A 16,581-nucleotide genomic window follows, 5' to 3' on the forward strand; every position below is an offset into this window, starting at 1 on the left:
AAAGGCGTGCGCCACCATGCCCGGCTTGATATATATTTTTTTCTAAAAGCTCTGGCTCTCCTGGAACTATATAGACCAGGTTGGCCTTGAATTTTAAGCAGCCTGCCTGCCTTCAAAGCAGGGATTAAAGGTCTATACACCATGCCCTGCAACAAAATAGCTTTTTTGAGATAGTGACTGAACTGGGTGTGGCAGTGTGCACTTTTGATCCCAGCACTCAAGCAGAGGCAGGTGGAACTCTTAAGTTTGAGGCCAGCCTGGGCTACAAATCAAGTCCAGAATAGCCAGGGCTGGTTACATTAAGAAATCCCGTCGACAAACAACAGAAAAAAATATGGTGGCTATGGGTCACTGCTTTCATCCTCGTCTGTCCTAATGGAATAACAGCCTAGAAAAGTGAAGCAATAAACCTGTCTATGTAGTCAGCTGTCTCGGAGACTTACAGAGATAACATCTGCTTCCCTAGTAGGGGTTGTGGCTTCAATACAAAGCTGAGCCTATGGGTTCCCACCTGAGCCCCCTTGTCCCTGTAGTGTCACTCTGGAGGCCCTGGAATGTGACCCATGCAACAAACTGAGGAGAAGCAGCATGCATATCAAAATGGTTTATTGATCTCCAGTAGCACAGCTCTGCTATACTCCAGGGTGTGTGGCACGTGTACAAAGTACAAGGATCCAGCGGTCCATAGGCACGGCGGCGATCAGCTGACCAACGGAATGAGTGATAACATTCACAAAAGGGTATCTGGTAGCTCACAAAGGTCACTTAGGCGCCCAGGCTGAGCCACCATGCTGACTGGTGCTGCTGGGAGCAGGGGTTTGACCATCTAGCCAGCTCCTCAGTCATACTGGAGGAGAGAGAAGAACGGTATAGGTCCTAGCCTCTCCCTGCCCTTCAACGAGGTCAGCTCCACCAGGCTCACACACTCCACCACTTCAGCCCTGAGCTGGTGCAGCAGATCACAGGCCGCAAACATGGTTCCTGGGGGAAGGGACAGAGAAAGAGAAGGTATTCAAGCTCTTTGCTTAGTCAGCACCCCGGACAGGGCCTGGCCCTTTGAAGTCTGTTTGTCTTGGGTTGGTTCTTTACCTCCTGTGGCCAGGAGGTCATCCACAATGACCACTCTCTGCCCGGGTTCTAAAGCATCTTTCTGGATTTCCAGCTCAGCCTGCAGACAGGAAGTAGTGTAAGAGAGTCTAGGTTCGAACAAGTGGCCACCTCCCTAGCCTCGAGCGTTTCTGGGTGATGTAAACCTGACCCAGTGTCTCAACCTCTCTGAGCACCCACATTTACTCCTAGACACTGTTGGCCGTGATAAGACCCTGCCCTTCCTCTACACACAGCTCGCTTACCTTCCCATACTCCAGAGAATAGGAGGCTGACACAGTGGGGCCCGGCAGCTTCCCCTGTTTCCGGATGAGCACACAGCCCACGCCCAGCTCCTGAGCTAGGGAAGGGCCAAACAGGAAGCCCCTGGAGTCTAGACCTGTTAGGGTAAGGAGGGAAGAGTGTGGGATGGAGCCGAGGGGCAATGGGCACTGGGTAGCCATCTTAGCCTTGGGGATCCTACCTGCCTTCTGTACAGCTCAGGGCCACTTATGGTGGCTCTTGCCACCTTTCAAATGCAGCATCTACCCAGTTCCAGGCCTGAGCTGTCGTGGGGAAGGATATATACATGCCCTAATTTCTGGAGCATGGCCAGGGGTACTAATAGGAAGTGAAGTGGGCAAAAGTCTGTGGTCCCTGAGCACTTAGCAGGGCCACTCTGTTCTCTGGGGTGCCCACCCTCCCTCTGGACACTCCAGGTGGACATTCAACTGCCCTAGGGTGTTTCTGAAGCTCAGGCATGGAGCCAGGTAGACAGCAGTTGTTTAACACAAGCTTGTGTGAGGGAACAAGAGAAAGATGCCCCGGTGTAGTCCTGGGGAGAAACAGCCCCTGAAGCTACCAGGCTTGAGGTCTGCCCAGGCACGCCACACCCCAACCAAGGTTACCTAATTTTTAATATCTAGTTCATCCCAGAGGCTACCCCTAAGCAAGGATGTCCGACATCTGGAGGTTCCAGGGTCTCCCAGCCTGCTGTCAGGATGCTGGCCAGCTTTGTGCCCTAAAAGAGGGAGGCCTAGTTCTGGACACAAGGACAGAGCAGAGTTCGTCTCTAGGAACAAGCACCGAGGGCAGATGCCGGTAGGGTACCTAGCAGGGAAGGGAGACTCCTACATAGTTCATCCGGGGTGAACAAGCGTCCAAGGCAGTGAGGAACCAAGGAGGAAGTGTCAGAGGTTGAAGAAAGAATGGATGGGTGTGGGGCAGACTGTGGGTGACACGAGGGGAAAAGGGGATAGGGGCTAGGATCGTGGGGGACGAGCACGGCCTAGCAAGGCCACTCGCCTGCGATGTAGTCGATCTTGCCGCTGTGCGTGGACTTCAGGTGACTGGCCAAGAGGCGGATGGAAGCTCGGAAGGAGTCCGGGTCTTTCAAGAGGGGCGAGATATCCCTGGGAACAAGGACAGGAGAGTGACCCGCGTGTGGCCCGGCAGAGGCCCCGCAAGATCCCCGAGGCTGCCTACGCGCCTGCGCCGGGGGATGAGCGTACGGCGCCAACGCCTCGCCGGCTCGTGACCGCACCTGAACAGCACGCCCGGGATGGGGAAGTCGGGGAAGCTGCGGATGCGCCGCGCCACCAGTTTCAACTCAGGTTCGGACATGGCCGCGTGCGTGTAGGAGGCAGGGAGGAGGTAGGTATCAGCACGCTAGGCTCACGTCAATCCCGGGGGGAACAAGGGCGGAGCGTCCTCGATGGGCGGGGCTTCTGGGTGCGGGTTGGTCTAGCACGAGGGGCGGGACAGGCTGAGAGGCGGGGCCTCTGCGAGGTGTGTGGGGTCTGAGTCAGGGGTTAGATTTCTTGAGCTGCCTAAACACAAGCATCCCTACCTCAAAGATATATGGGTGGAAAAGGGGTGTGCGATGTCCATCCTTTTTTGGTTTTGCCCCCCACACGCCTTTTCAGTCCTGCTTTTCCAGGGGCTAGCCTTCTGGACCCGGGGGAGCAGGGACGGGTCTTGCCCAGGTCCGCTGGAGTGGTTTGGCCTCGCGTTCCTTCGCTCGCGCGTAGTGGGAGGGGCCTGAGATTCAGCCCCTGCTTTCCTGGAATTAGCCCGGAAGGGAGCTGACGGATAGTCTTAGGTCGAGAGGTGGGAGTGCACTGTGTGTGGGCTAGAGCGCAGGGGAAAGCAGGGTAGCAGGGCGGGTAAGGAATGCCTTCTCTGAGACCACAGACACTTCTGTGCATTGCAACAGAATGTGCCCTCCTCGTTTTTGGGGTGGGGACCAGAAAGTCCTGATAGCCAGAGACAGAACTGGGGTTCTACCTTCCCAGCACAGTACTTGGGTCTATAGGTAGTGGTGTGGAAGACTGTCCTCTGAGTATAATGGCCATTATCATCTTCAGTGCAGTTGCAATTACTCAAAAGATATCCTCCAGATTGGCCCATGCTCCATCAAAGGAGAGGGTGTGGGGAGGGTCCAATGGATTCTAACCATTCCTTCCTGGACCTTCCTGTGAGCCCATGAGCTGCAATTCTTCCATCTGATGTGGTTTCTGGAGGCACTAGAATACACACACACACACACACACACACACACACGGAGGAAGGTTAACTGAAGGGAAGCTCCGTTATGAATCTATTAGGAACTTGTCATCCATGCTGGGCCGAGACTTTTCCGTTTGATTGATGCAGCTGCTCTGGATGTCATTCATGTTCTTGTAGGCAATGAACTCATTGGACGCGATGGTTACTTTAGGCTCTCACTGGAATCGTACCTGGGACATCTGTTTCTGAATCCCCAGGGAAAGTTCATGCAACAGGTACGTGGAGATCTAACACACAGTCTCCCATCACAATCTCTATTTTAAAGACCAGGCTATGCCGGGCGGTGGTGGCGCACACCTTTAATCCCAGCACTTGGGAGGCAGAGGCAGGTGGATTTCTGAGTTCAAGGCCAGCCTGGTCTACAGAGTGAGTTCCAGGACAGCCAGGGCTACACAGAGAAACCCTGTCTCGAAACAAACAAACAAACAAGAGACCAGGATAGGTGGTCTCATGATGGCACACGCCTTTAATCCCAGTACTCCTAAGAGAGGCAGGCAGATCTCTGAGTTCAAGGCCAGCCTGTCCTACAGAGTGAGTTCCAGGAGAGCCAGCACCTCACAGAGAAGCCTGTCTCAAACCAACCAACCAACCAACCCAAAAATAGACGTGGGGCTACCAGAGCTAACCCACTCCTGTTCCTTTATTCTTTCTCTCAACCTCTTCACCACCATTTCCCAACCTTTACAACTCAGCCTTGGCTCTGCAGTTACTGCACAGACGTGGAAACTTGTTCATGACGGACAACTCCCATGAGCCTTCAGAGAAAGTGTCTTGGAGATTATGTGGAACACATGAGAGGTGGCAGGTTACAGAAGTGGCCCCATACTGCCCTGAGCCAGGGATGTCATCTTCCCATCTCCATGGGGCAGGGCAGATGCCACCTTGACAGGAAAAGGCACTGTCTTTGTCTTTTGTTTGTAGCCAGTGCAAAAGAGGTAGGGTGGCTCAGAGGGTTGGCCTGGGGGAGAAGCCAGATAGATGGCACTTCCTTGGCATTTCGCTGAAATCTTCACTTTTGTGTACAACACCTAGGTTGAAATGTATGCAGGGACAGTGACAGTGCTTCAGACCCTAGGCTGGCGCACCTACGGTGATCAAGGCTCCAGCTTCCTTTTCAGGAGCCAGTTGGCAAGATGGGCTGCGGTGCTCGGCAGTCTTGGAGCCTTGCACCTGGTTGCAGGGGCCGTCCATCCAGGGATGGGTGGGCAGAGGGCAGCTGGTCTCTTCCATTCATCAGTCCGAAGGACAAGGTCTCCCGGGCACTTGCAGGGCTGGCTGGAGATTCTGGTCTTGGCTAATGGGCCCAGAAACACTTCTCAGGGACAGACTCAGGAGGTGTCAGACACTTCCCTAGCTTTTCACAGCCTGGGGGCGCCCAATTCTGGAAAAGGACATTTAAGAAAATGAACTGAAGTTATTCAGGCGTTTCAGACTGGGCACAGTTAACTCGACGTGGCCCTCCCGCCTCACCCACCCACCTGGCTGCAAGGCAGAGCTATCCCTATCTCCATGCCTTCCAGAATCCTAGGAATGTGGAGCCCTGGGTCCTGCTTTAAAAAGGGGGGTTGGGGGTGGGGTGGGGCTGCAACTGACAAGCCAGTAGCAAGGAAAGGGAGCCTCAGGGCAGAGCTTCTTTGCCTAACAGCCTGAACTCAGGCAGCTTCCAAGTGGGGGAAGCCAGGGAAAAGAGGCTCCCACAGAATGGAGAGTCTAGGAGTTAGATTCCCTGGTAGTCAGGGATTGGGGCGATAAAGGTATTGAATTTCCAAGTGGCCGGTCTGGCTTCTTTTTTACCCTCCTGGCTTGAAACAAAAGCACACTAATGTAAGATAAAGGTTTTGGTCTCCCAATAGCAGACTTATAGATGGGCTCAGCAAGCAGGTCTTGCACAGTTCTGGGCCAATCGACCACCCTAGCTTCCCTCAAACTGACCAACCCTAAACTATCGAAGAAAACTGTTTCAGAGATTTTAAAATCTTTCCTCTGTGTGTATCTGCTGCATGTGTGTCTCCTCACCCCCAATGTATGCCTTGCTTCAGCTGCTGATTCTGTGTGGTCCTTGTGATGTCTCTGCTGCTGCCTCTACATCCACATTTTCCCTGCCTTTTAATTATTTAAGTGGCAGAGGAAGTGAACGCGATCAAAGCTCCTTAGCCTGCACTACAGCGTGAGGATACTCAGGCTTCCTGAGGCCCCAGAAACCTGGCAGTCTAAGAACGAGCCCCCTGATCTACTACTGCTGTTCAGAGCTCAGAATACCAGTATTGTGTGGAACTACCCCCTGAGCCAAACTGCTGCCGCCTCCATGAGCTTAGCTGGTCTTGCTTGCAAGAAAGGCCATGGCAGCTTGGTTTGCTGACTATGGACTTTCCTTAAGGACTGCCATGAGAATCACAGAACTCTTTCCCGCCTGATTACCCAGCCATTCCTCCCAGTCATGTGCACACGATTCTGCCCTAACCACAGGCAGCCTTGGGGAGGGGCTAGAGGACATAGGTGGGGAAGGACACAGGAAAGGAGTCATCTCTGCTAGCCACAGACCTTCCAGCATGGGTGCTTTGAGTGCCCCCTCCTCCAAGCTCCGGCCTGTAACTCTTCACTCACTGTCCCATAAGAAAGCCTATGAATTCGTTGGTTCCCCAGAGTAAACACTGGTGGCATGTACCTCTGTTGGTTATTGGGACCTTAGGAGGAGAGGTAGATGTGGGAGGGAGTTTAGCAATAACTAGTAACACAGGCACTGTCTGTGAATGCAGCAAAGTTGCTCCCCAGTGGGTCCCTGAGAGAGGGCTGTGCCCACCCCGTCCTGAGCAGGGCTACCCCCCTCCAACACTCTGCAGTGTTAGTACGATGTCATGCCCTTCCCTCCCACACATCACGGAACCAGTACCCTTGCCAGGCTGAGCTGCACCTGTACAGGGAGCCAAGGTGTCCTTAAAACTGGATGAGACTAGCGACGTCTACGTTTAGCACGGGCAGCAGTCGCCGAGCACAAGCAAGCCCCAGCACGCACACATCACTCACCATGACAGCCTGGTTACACACATTGAGCTGGGGCTGTCCGGGGACCAAGGACTTTTGGTGCTCCTGGACAACCTGGGTGGTCCTGCTGAGGGCATCCTGGTACTCATCACTGTTGAAGCTGGAGAGAAGGCGGCTCTGGTTACAAGGCTGTTGTGTCAACCAGGGCCCATTAGCTCCTGGCAGGAAGCTTTGATGCTCTCAGACGTTCTAGGACATGAAGTGGTCTAGCCCTGAAAGCCTGAGCCCTTGAGCTAATCTTTAGAGGTGAGAAGAGCAAGGACAACAATCTGAAGCCAGAGTGGGCTGTGGGCTCCCACCTGGTGACCCTTGAGCCTTCTGGACAACTGTCTGCCTTGTAGAACAGGTGGGCCCTGGACTCACATAGATCCACCTGCCTCTGCCTCCTGAGTGCTGGGATTAAAGGTGCGTGCCACTACTGCCCTGCAAGAAAACAATGGATGCACTGCACAGTCGGCATATAATCAACCTCTGTACTGTCACCAACTGTGGTACCACCATGAAGCTGCAAGGACATCTACGCAGACCAAATCTTTCTGTCATTTTAAATCATGTCACTGTTGCCCACACCATGTGCCCTCAGGAACCTATAAATGAAGACCTGTGAGCTTCCCCATCCCATGGGAACAAGTCTATACTTAGATAACATGGGGAGGACAGGAGGAGCCAAGGTCCCCACCTAGGAGGTGGTTATTGTAAAGGGGAACATGGTGGCTCACACCTTTAAAGCCAACACTCGAGAGGCAGAGGCAGGCTGATCTCTGTGAATTTGAGGCCAGCCTTGTCTTCATAGAGAGCTCCAGGCCAGGGTTACATAGTAAGACCCTTTCTCAAATAAATAAATAAAAATGTAATGCTAAATTTCCCTCCCAGAGAAGACTGATTAAATATATTTTTCTTTTATGGGGGTGTTAGGGATGGCCGCCCTCTACAAACACTCTACACTGAGCTATGTACCCAATCTGTGTCCTGTCCCATCCCATCCTGACCATCCCAACGTCCACCAAACGCCTGTGTCACAGCCATTGCTGGACTGTCAGGAGTCTTTAGCTGGGTGTGAAGCACTCAGTCTATTCTCTGTGTGACGCCCGGCTCAGCACAACACACACCGCTGATGTGCCCACGATGGAGTAAAGAGGGTAGAGCCCGGGGCTATGTGTATGCCAAGCTCAGGCTACAGGCAAATCTCAGACATCTGCAATGCAGGCTCTGACTTGTCTCGTGGGGAGAGAATTCTGCATGTGAACCAAGTCCTTAGATTTCTTCGTGTCTCAGGAGGACTCATGTGAAGTCAACCATATGCCCATTATCCTGCACGTTCCCAGCCACCGCTGTAACATCAAGAGGCCTGAGGCCTTCAGTGCCTAGGCCACACTGCCCTTGTGCTGGAGCTGGCTGCTCCCTGCTGGTTCTGGGTCTACTTCCAGTACAGTGTCCTGCTAGGAAGGGGACTTAGGCTCCTGAGAACCAGTTATGTCCTAGTTGAGCCCCTGAAGACTTCAACATGGCTTCTGTCTCCAGAGCTTTCTGTCCACACAGATGGGGTACCTTGAGACATACAACAGGACAGGAACACACGATGAATGCCTTGTTGGTCTGGCTGGCTGTTCAGTGGCTTGCCTCTGCCCACATGCCCCAGCCCTATGTGGTACCTCCCTATGCTAGCCTGCGTAGGCCCTTCTCCCTGCGTGCTGCCATGTTTGTGGCCTGTTGTTAACTTCAACATTCCAAAATCCCTGCAGGTTCAAATCCCTGTGGCCAAATAAATCTATTGTCTTACAGCCAGCTAGTGCTGAGGACTGTGTTCCACAGCTACCAGTCTGTGACTGTCACTTGACATTTGAGAGGGTCCTTGTAGGGAAGCAAGAGACAGGTGGAGTTATATATAGAGTGTCTTCACAGGGACGTTCTCTCCATAAATTCACCCCTGTCCTCTTTCCTTATGCCTGGTCTAGGGAGAGGCATGCTCTTGGGCTTGGGAGTGGCTTTAGGGCAGGACCTGGATAGCTGCTGCAGGAAGTGGAACTCACAGCCTTCCTGTGTCTGGCTACCTCTAGGCAGTAAACAGGCCCGGGGCAGAGGCATATGGGATGAGCAAGTCCCCAAAGACTCAGACTGCTGAGCACAAGCTGAATGTGGGCGAACGAGATGGCTTCACGGAGAGGCACCATGATCTTTGGGATGACCCTGAAGCATAAGGCCAGTGGTGGCAAATCACATAGGCACAAATCTCAAAGAATAGCCCTGCCCATCAACCCTGCAGCCCATCACCCCACGCCACCAGAGCTCCTTTGGTTTGTGACAACACTTATGTCCTAGTTAGCCTTGAGGAAATACCAGTCTCTGCCTAGGGGAGGGAAAGGAAGCTATCCACAGCTACGGTTTGGTGGCCAGAAGGTTAGAGTTAGGGTACTGCAGGGCCACACTTCCTCTAGAGGACCTGAGAGGCACCTTCCTGGCTGGTCCAGCTTCTTGGTTTATCTCTGCCTCTTCCTTAAGCATCCTTTCCCTCCTTGGCAGCTGTGTCCTTTCTTCTCTCAGAGTAATGCCCCACCCCTATCCAGGATGCCCTCACGGTCATCTTGATCTTAATGGCATCTGTAAGACCATATTTCCAGAGGTGCTGGAGATCCACAGGTACTTATGCAGGATGTAGGAGCAGTCTCGGGGACCTTTCTGTTGTTCCAAAGCCCTCTCTATCTCCCATTAGCAAGTCATGGCCTGTCACTGAGCAGAAGGCTGTGATTTCCAACCTGGCAGAAATGCTGTAGCATGGACACAGGACTTGTAGTCCACGATCCAAGGCACCTACCATCCTTCCAGGGGAGCTGTGTTAGCCTCCCGGGGAGAGCCAGAGGGAATTGATCTCGAGTCAGCTGAGGACAGTTAGGAGATGGGGACAGCTGAGGACAGTTAGGAGATGGGGGCTTTGGTAGATGTGATGCCAGTCACAGATTGCGGGTGCAGTGACTTTTAAGTATCACTGTGAATAGGGAAAGCTAGGAGGGGTGCTCTCGAACCCTTAAGGGACAGAACCCTACAGTGACTGTTTAACCCACCGATGTTTGTCGTTGAGGTTAGCCAGGTATAGTGACTTTTGTGCTCAAAGACTCCTGCCCAGTGGAGGCCACTAGGTACCCTCAGCTCCAGGGTCCGTGGTCTGAAGCACTTTACTCCAGAATCTGGGATAGAGTCCTTGGATCTCCTCGCCCTCAGCCTTTCCCTCCTGTCAGTCCCAGGACTAGTTGGTGTGGATGGATGTCTCCTGTGCCTGACTGGCTTACCCCTGCCCTTGGCCATCCCTGAAGGTAGCTTAGAGTATAGGATCCATTGCTGGGGTTGTCAATGAACTCAACCCAGAATGGGGAGGGATGAGAGGCAACCAGGAAGAGAAAGCAGGAGGGGACCTCCCAGAGAGCATGGCAGCCATGGTCTGAAGTGAAGATGGAGGTCTCTGGGAGTTGGTAGGCTCTACATCCGCCTTGGTTGGGTGCCCAGGGTCCCATGTCTGTGTTCTTCGTCTCCTCACAAAGGCATCCATTCCCTGTGAGACCAGAGGGTTAACTCCACAGAAGGCAGAGCACCCAGACGTGGTTCTCACCTTTGGCCTGTCTGGCCAGTGTCTCCTCTGCGGCGTGGAGACCCTGCCCCTGCCTCACCTGAGTGGGAATCTCTCCCCTGGGTCCCGTCCCAGGTGGAAGATCAGGGGTAGCTCCGTGTGTTCTTCCTGGGTGTGGGTTGTGACTCCTGAAACGTTCTGCCCGGGGCAGAAGTCAGTGCCCTGCAATGAGAGGCACGGAGAACAAGTGGGCATCCAGGAGCCAGAAGCCCATGCTGCAGAGATGCCCTTCTAGTCCAGCTTCTCACACATCCCTCACACCTGGTACTGCGGTGTTCACTGGGGAGTAAATTTGAGAGCGGTAGGGTCTGGTCACCTCCTGGCTGGGGGAAAGGCTTCAGGCTGGACTGCTTAGCATCTCTCTCTGGGCGGCTCCCTAAGTTTTCTCCATAATAGTCTGGGCAGCTAGGCTGCAATCTCAGCACTCAGGAGATAGAAGTAGGAAAATCTTGAGTTTGAAGTCAGCCTGGGCTACAGGAGACCCTGCCTCAAAACAGATGAAGCCATCTGGGCCGTCTAACGCTTTGATTTTGAGGAGTGCTCCTCAGAGCGCCATAAAGCCCTCTCAGTGTGCGGCCAGGAGCACAGTGGCCTCTCAGAGGTGATGAGTCAGAGTGAGTCACCAGACCAGACACAGGAAGGGGGACCTTTGGCTTGAAAGCTGAGAGAACGCAGACCCAGAGCTGAACACAGGAGTAAGGGACAAAACAGCCGTGAACACCAGGCTCAAGGGAAGGGCACAGGCTGTGGAATCAGGACCACTGCATTCAAAGGTACAGAGGCGGAACACCTGAGGCCGCACGGAGTCAGCCCCTGCGGCTTCCTCTCAGATAGCTTGGCTGCTGTGGCTACCTCTCCTGGGTGCAGTCTGATTCCGTTACAACCGTTTGTGTGTACAAGCTTGCCCTTTGCCCTGGACCTTCTCTATGAGATTTCGCTGCCGTACTCCTTGGGGTGGACTGATATAAGAATGGAGAATGCCCCTAACCACACCTCCAACAGTCCCAGACGGGAGCTGTGACTCAGTTGCCCTAGTGTCAGCCAGCTCAGCAGTGGGAGACCTTCCTGTAGGGTCTGCATACATTTGACACGAAGTGCCGTTCACTAAGGAAATGTCTGCAGCACCTTGTGTAACACCTCTGTGATGGACAGCTGGTTGGTGCAGCAGTTTACAGTCTATAAAGCAGGGAGGCCATAGCCTATGAAGTTCCATTTGTGCGGAGCTGCAGAGAGACAAGTTGGGGACTGGAAGGGTGGGTTATATTACAGTCCAAGTGTGTCCCGAATCTAGGCCTCCTGGAGCGCCCTGCTGGGGGACAAACGTGCAGCACACAGCAGGAAACCACCACCGTTAGCATGAAAATACCAAACAGTTAATGGAGAGGTCTAGATGGAACTCTAAATTATAATTTGGATGCAAATCAAATAAGCTATTTAATTAAGATCCCACTAATTGGTCTAGGGTTTCTCCTACAGCTGCAGTTGTGTGAGTGCCTCGCTCGCCCTCAGGGCGCCTCAGGGAAGTCAGCCTGCTGTAACACTTCATCCTCCCTGAAGAGCAGGGCTCTGGCCTGGCTCTGGATGCACAGCGGGTTGGGGACAGGCAGGCTGCTAGAAACCATGTGATTTTGGAGAGGTGGTAAAGGACAGGACACTCTGGTTGGCTCACTCTCCTGGGAGATCAAAGTTCAGGTGTAGCGGCTGAGACCTCCATCTTAGGTCTGAAGCTAGAACCTGAGGCTTGTTAAGACAACCCCAGGAGCCCGGCGGATTTCTGAGTTCGAGACCAGCCTGATCTACAAAGTGAGTTCCAGGACAGCCAGGGCTACACAGAGAAACCCTGTCTCAAAAAACCCAAAAAAAAAAAAAAAAAACAAAAAAACCCCAAAAAAACAAAAACCAAAAAAGACAACCCCAGGAATCCAGGAGTGAAGGCCCAAGACCTGGGAGTTCTCTCACACCAGAAGCTCATGCACACTAGTCATGGCAGATTGTAGCCTTTGGTCTGTAACAACCACCCTTTAGCTGGGCCTCAGCGCTGAATCAGACCGTGAGAACTGAGGAGAGCGGCAGTTTGCAGGGCAAAGTTCGGCTAGTAACAACTGAGTCGTTCAGGTGATGTCAGGTGTTTTCCAACTTCTTAACAGTTATCAGCCCTCTTCACTCCATGGATGCTGCAGAGACCCCTTCAGCACGGGCCATGTGGTGTGGAACCCTGGACAACATTCTGCCTGAGATGTTGCTTGCCCTCCATCAACACCGCCGCCAATTACAAATGAATGGGAGAACAGACTCCCTCCTAGTGACAGAAGCAGGCTTGATGGTGGGTGGGTGTGTGTGTGGTGAGGGCAGTGGCCAGCCTAGTTCACAGCGCACAGGACCCCAGACCCTCAGCTACAGAGGGCAGGGCTAGAAAGGGAAGAAGGGACGTGCTCTGTACAGGAAAGGACTGTACTAAAGATGGACACACAGAGATGGATTCTGAGTACGGGTGTGGGCAGTGGAGACCAGGCTACCAGGCTAGTCAGATCTCAAGGCAGCAAAGGACAGGCGAGGGAGGGCCTGGGTACATCAGTGTCCACGAGGAACTGCCGCTAGACCTGGCGGTGAGCCGGGAGGAAAGGCCTTAGGCCTAGTGACCTCACTGGAATTCCAGGTGTTTTCCATCCCTGCAGCCAGCTCAGCATGAAGGCAGGCGGGGCGGGGCGGGGCGGGGCGGGGACCAAGCGTCTCCTTCCAAGGCCTTCTACAGGACCCCGACCCTAATGGGTCTGGGACCCTTGTCCATCTGTGTATTTTCTCCTCATCTCCACCAGGCCTGGCTGATCTCTAGCACTGGGTTGGGAGGAAGGTGTAAAGTTTCAAACCAGACAAACAGCTGAGGTGCCTACTTAACAGATCAAAGCAGGCCTGGCTGCCAGGTTCTCCCTGCATCCCTCAGTCAGTTACAGGGTATGGCTGGCATACCCTACCCCCTACCCTGAACTCTCCAGTCCAGGGGGCACGGAGCTAGGCTGCTCTTGATCCAACCATTTTGGTTACCCACCCCTTTTGTACATTTGGCCTCCTGGCTCCTGCACCTGGTTGCCCCCACTTCGGATCTCCTCACAAGGCTCAGGGTCATGTCCACTCTGGACTCTCACAGAGACAGGTCTCTGACTCTAGCTATGGTCTCCGTTTTATCCTCCACTCTACCTGAGAACAGTCCTATCCCTTCCTTTTTTTCGTTTTCTCATTCAGAAGGGGTGTTAAGGGTGGGGCCTGCCTGGCATCACTACCTGCCCATCAGGCCATATGGAGTAGTCACACCAAGGGATACTGGGTTCTATAGGTCCCCAGGCCCAAGAAGGAAGTGGAGCAAGATACTCAAGTGACCCAGAACAGGGCATACAGGCCATAATACCCTCCCTCAGGCCTGGCCTTTAGAGCAAGAGAATGTCTAAGATCCAGAGTGACCCTAGCAGGACAGCCATGGAGCCTCTAGATAAACCTTCTCCCAATGTGCCATCAGGAGGGGACAGTGAGCAGGCCCATGGCTTCTGGGCCTTGAGCTGTGTGATCTGTGCCCACAGGCAGCTCGGATGACATGGTCATCTTTTGCGGGATTCCACCTCACCTTCAGAACAGCCCATGGAGACCCTAGCATTTGAAATAAAAGCACTATGTCTTCATAAAAAGGGTGTACAAGGCCTCCACAGGCTGACCTGCAAAACCATACAGGTGACATAAGCCTAAGAAACTGGGGCCCATGTGGATGACCCAGGGCCATGGGTGTTAGGATCCATGCTCGTGCCTAGGGTCCATCAGGGAGGCCCCAGATTGACCTTGGCTCTTCAGGGCCTGGCTGTGACTTTTACCAGGAAACCCACTGCATAGACCTCAGGCCTCTATTGGCCTCTCAACTTAAGATTAGGAGGGTGGAAGTGATGGACACGGTCTCCTGACTTGGCTGGAATAGCCCTGGCTTAGGCTCCAGGATGATGCTCTTTAGACCGGACTCTGGCAAGAGACCAACTTTCAGCCATCTAACTCTGGCCTGTGAGGGATGAGGACCTGAGACCTGGGCTCTTTGGAATCATTGCCCCACAGTGGGGAGAAGGTCTGCTAATAGCAAGAGTTGTACATGTTTCAGACATTAATTTTACAGTCTTCATGTTCTGAGTAGCTAGAAACTGTGAGAACCCTCATGGGCCCCATTCCACCTGCTCGAGTGCAGAGCATGGCACTGTTGGTGGCAACACAGGCTCCTCACGACACCTTCTGACCCCTTGTGCAAACAGGATAACATCGGGACTATCTGGTACCCAACAGGCCATGTGGATATGAGTTCTGCCTAGAGAGCCTTCCAGACATTCACCGGTGCTGGTAGGATTTGGCATACAACCTCTTGGATGGGTGCTAGTCTGGCAGAAGCAGAGATGGGCTTTTCTGGACCCTGCCTTAAGGAGACCTTAAGTGGCCTTGAAATGGTCCAGAGAGGGAGCCACACAGGCATGAGAGGGAATTTCTTTCTTCTGACTTTTAAACTACCCAAACTCTTGAGAAGCCAACAATGGGTACCCCCAGAGAACACCCCGAGGGGAGCATATGGAGTGTGTGACAACGCTAAGGTTCTATTCACTATAACCTCAGATCCCTTGAGGGAATTCCAAAAGCACTTCTGGGTCACAGGGACTGGAAGCATTCATGGGCACCCAGAAAGCAGGTGTCTCCAGGATACTGGCTGCCTGTGCTGGATGGTTTTATGTCAACTACACACAAGCTAAAGCCATCTGAGAGGAGGGAATCTCAACTGAGAAAATGCTACCATAAGATCAGGCTTAGAAAATGCCTTTAGGACGTGTAAGTACCAGCTACACCCTGTTCTCCCCAGCTTGTCTGTTGGTCACAGTGTTTCAACACAGCAATAGAAACCCTAATTAGGACACTGTCTCTGAGGCACAGTGGACGAATGGTTAGGATGGCCCTCAGGGTCAGGAAGGATGGGCAGGGGTCATGGACCCTGTCCTAGGCTGCCCCAAACTTCCAAACCAGGCTCTGGGGAATCAGCACCCTTGAGGCATAGCCACACGTCCAGCTCAGTATATGCTGTTCACCGGCCCACACATACCCAGGGCAGCCTGGCCCTCTGCCCAGCCCAGGGCCCTGCCCAGCTGGAGCTGAGCTGAGACATTTGTAGTTCTCTTCCCCATTTGTTCAGAATGTTCTAGCATTTAGGCTTTTTCATTCGGTGATTTTCTTCCCCACTAAGACACATTAGAAGGTGTTCATGTGGTTAAGGACCTTACGGAGCCTGCAGGGATGGGGGATGTTGGACTAACACCTTGTAGGACACAGGCCTATGGCAGCCCCACGTGGGCCTGGGGCCAGCAGAGGCCTAGATTACATGTGCTGTAGCACTTCACCTTCAGACCTTGAGCAGGCACCGGGATGTGGATACTGACGCCTCCCAGCTGCGGCCATCAGTATCTGGGCCTGGGCAGGCCACCGCTGATGCTGCCAGCCTGGGAGGGAGCGAGAGACGAGTGCTAAGCAGAACCTTAAGGGTGTGTTGGGCAGTGAGGCCCTCTGCCTGAACCTGAACCTTGTGCTCTCTAAAGACCACCTATGGAGGCGGGACATCCCAGGAGAGAGTATTTGTCCCCTAGCAGGATACCACTCATATGCCCTAGAACTTTCCAGAGCCCACGCACCCGATCTCTACATCTGGACATCTGGGCATGAAAACCAACAAAGGGAAAGATCCACAGGGCCACACGAGGGAGGGAGGCTACGGGGCAATGGTGCCTCCCTTGATGGTACCTGAGAGATAGATTCAACCTACTTCTCCAGCAGCCTCCCAGTGGTGTCCCCTCCCAGGGAGGCTGTATCCAGGGGCTGTACCTGTGTGAACTCCTCCCAGGAGTTGGTCCAAGTCCAGAGGTGTGCTTTGTACTGGCCAAGAGTGACTGCCATCAGAGTGTTGCCACGGTAATAAAATATGGGCCTGTTGTGTTGAGGAGAGAAAGAGTGAAGACCAAGTCCTTGTGTTTCCATGTGGAGCTCCTGGCTGGGGAGTGGCGAGCTGCCCATGCCTCTGGGTAGGTATTGGCTGACATTTTAAAGATGTGCGAGGGCCACATAGTACAAAAACTCAGAGGGAACTGGGGTGTGTGGCTCAGGAAAATTATTTCCTGGCACACATGAAGTCCTGGGGTCCTACTTGGTCCAATGTGTGTGACAACCACTAGGCTGCAGGGATTGACCTTAGTCATTCCCTGGCTGGC

At 53.4% G+C, this 16,581-nt stretch overlaps 2 protein-coding genes across 2 annotated transcripts in view; both read right to left on the minus strand.

Annotated features, from left to right (window-relative positions):
• Positions 1-589: 589 nt before the first annotated feature.
• On the minus strand, positions 590-2,779 carry Aprt (adenine phosphoribosyltransferase). Its single transcript, XM_021170527.2, has 5 exons — positions 2,630-2,779; positions 2,392-2,498; positions 1,353-1,486; positions 1,090-1,168; positions 590-981 (listed from the first exon to the last, which is right to left on the minus strand). Exons 1-5 carry the CDS (start codon positions 2,707-2,709, stop codon positions 839-841), a joined length of 543 nt encoding a protein of 180 aa, XP_021026186.1. The 5' UTR covers positions 2,710-2,779; the 3' UTR covers positions 590-838.
• A 1,497-nt stretch (positions 2,780-4,276) lies between these two features.
• Galns (galactosamine (N-acetyl)-6-sulfatase) overlaps positions 4,277-16,581 on the minus strand; it is a 32,075-nt gene continuing 19,770 nt past the window's right edge. Inside the window, exons 11-14 of the mRNA XM_021170072.2 lie at positions 16,199-16,301; positions 10,356-10,477; positions 6,679-6,796; positions 4,277-5,035 (exon numbers count right to left, since the gene is read on the minus strand). Of these exons, the coding sequence (XP_021025731.1) occupies positions 4,949-5,035; positions 6,679-6,796; positions 10,356-10,477; positions 16,199-16,301 (430 nt within the window). The 3' untranslated portion in view covers positions 4,277-4,948. The remainder of the gene's footprint in view (positions 5,036-6,678; positions 6,797-10,355; positions 10,478-16,198; positions 16,302-16,581) is intronic.

This window comes from Mus caroli, chromosome 8 (genome assembly GCF_900094665.2).
Source record: "Mus caroli chromosome 8, CAROLI_EIJ_v1.1, whole genome shotgun sequence".
Taxonomy (NCBI): domain Eukaryota; kingdom Metazoa; phylum Chordata; class Mammalia; order Rodentia; family Muridae; genus Mus; species Mus caroli.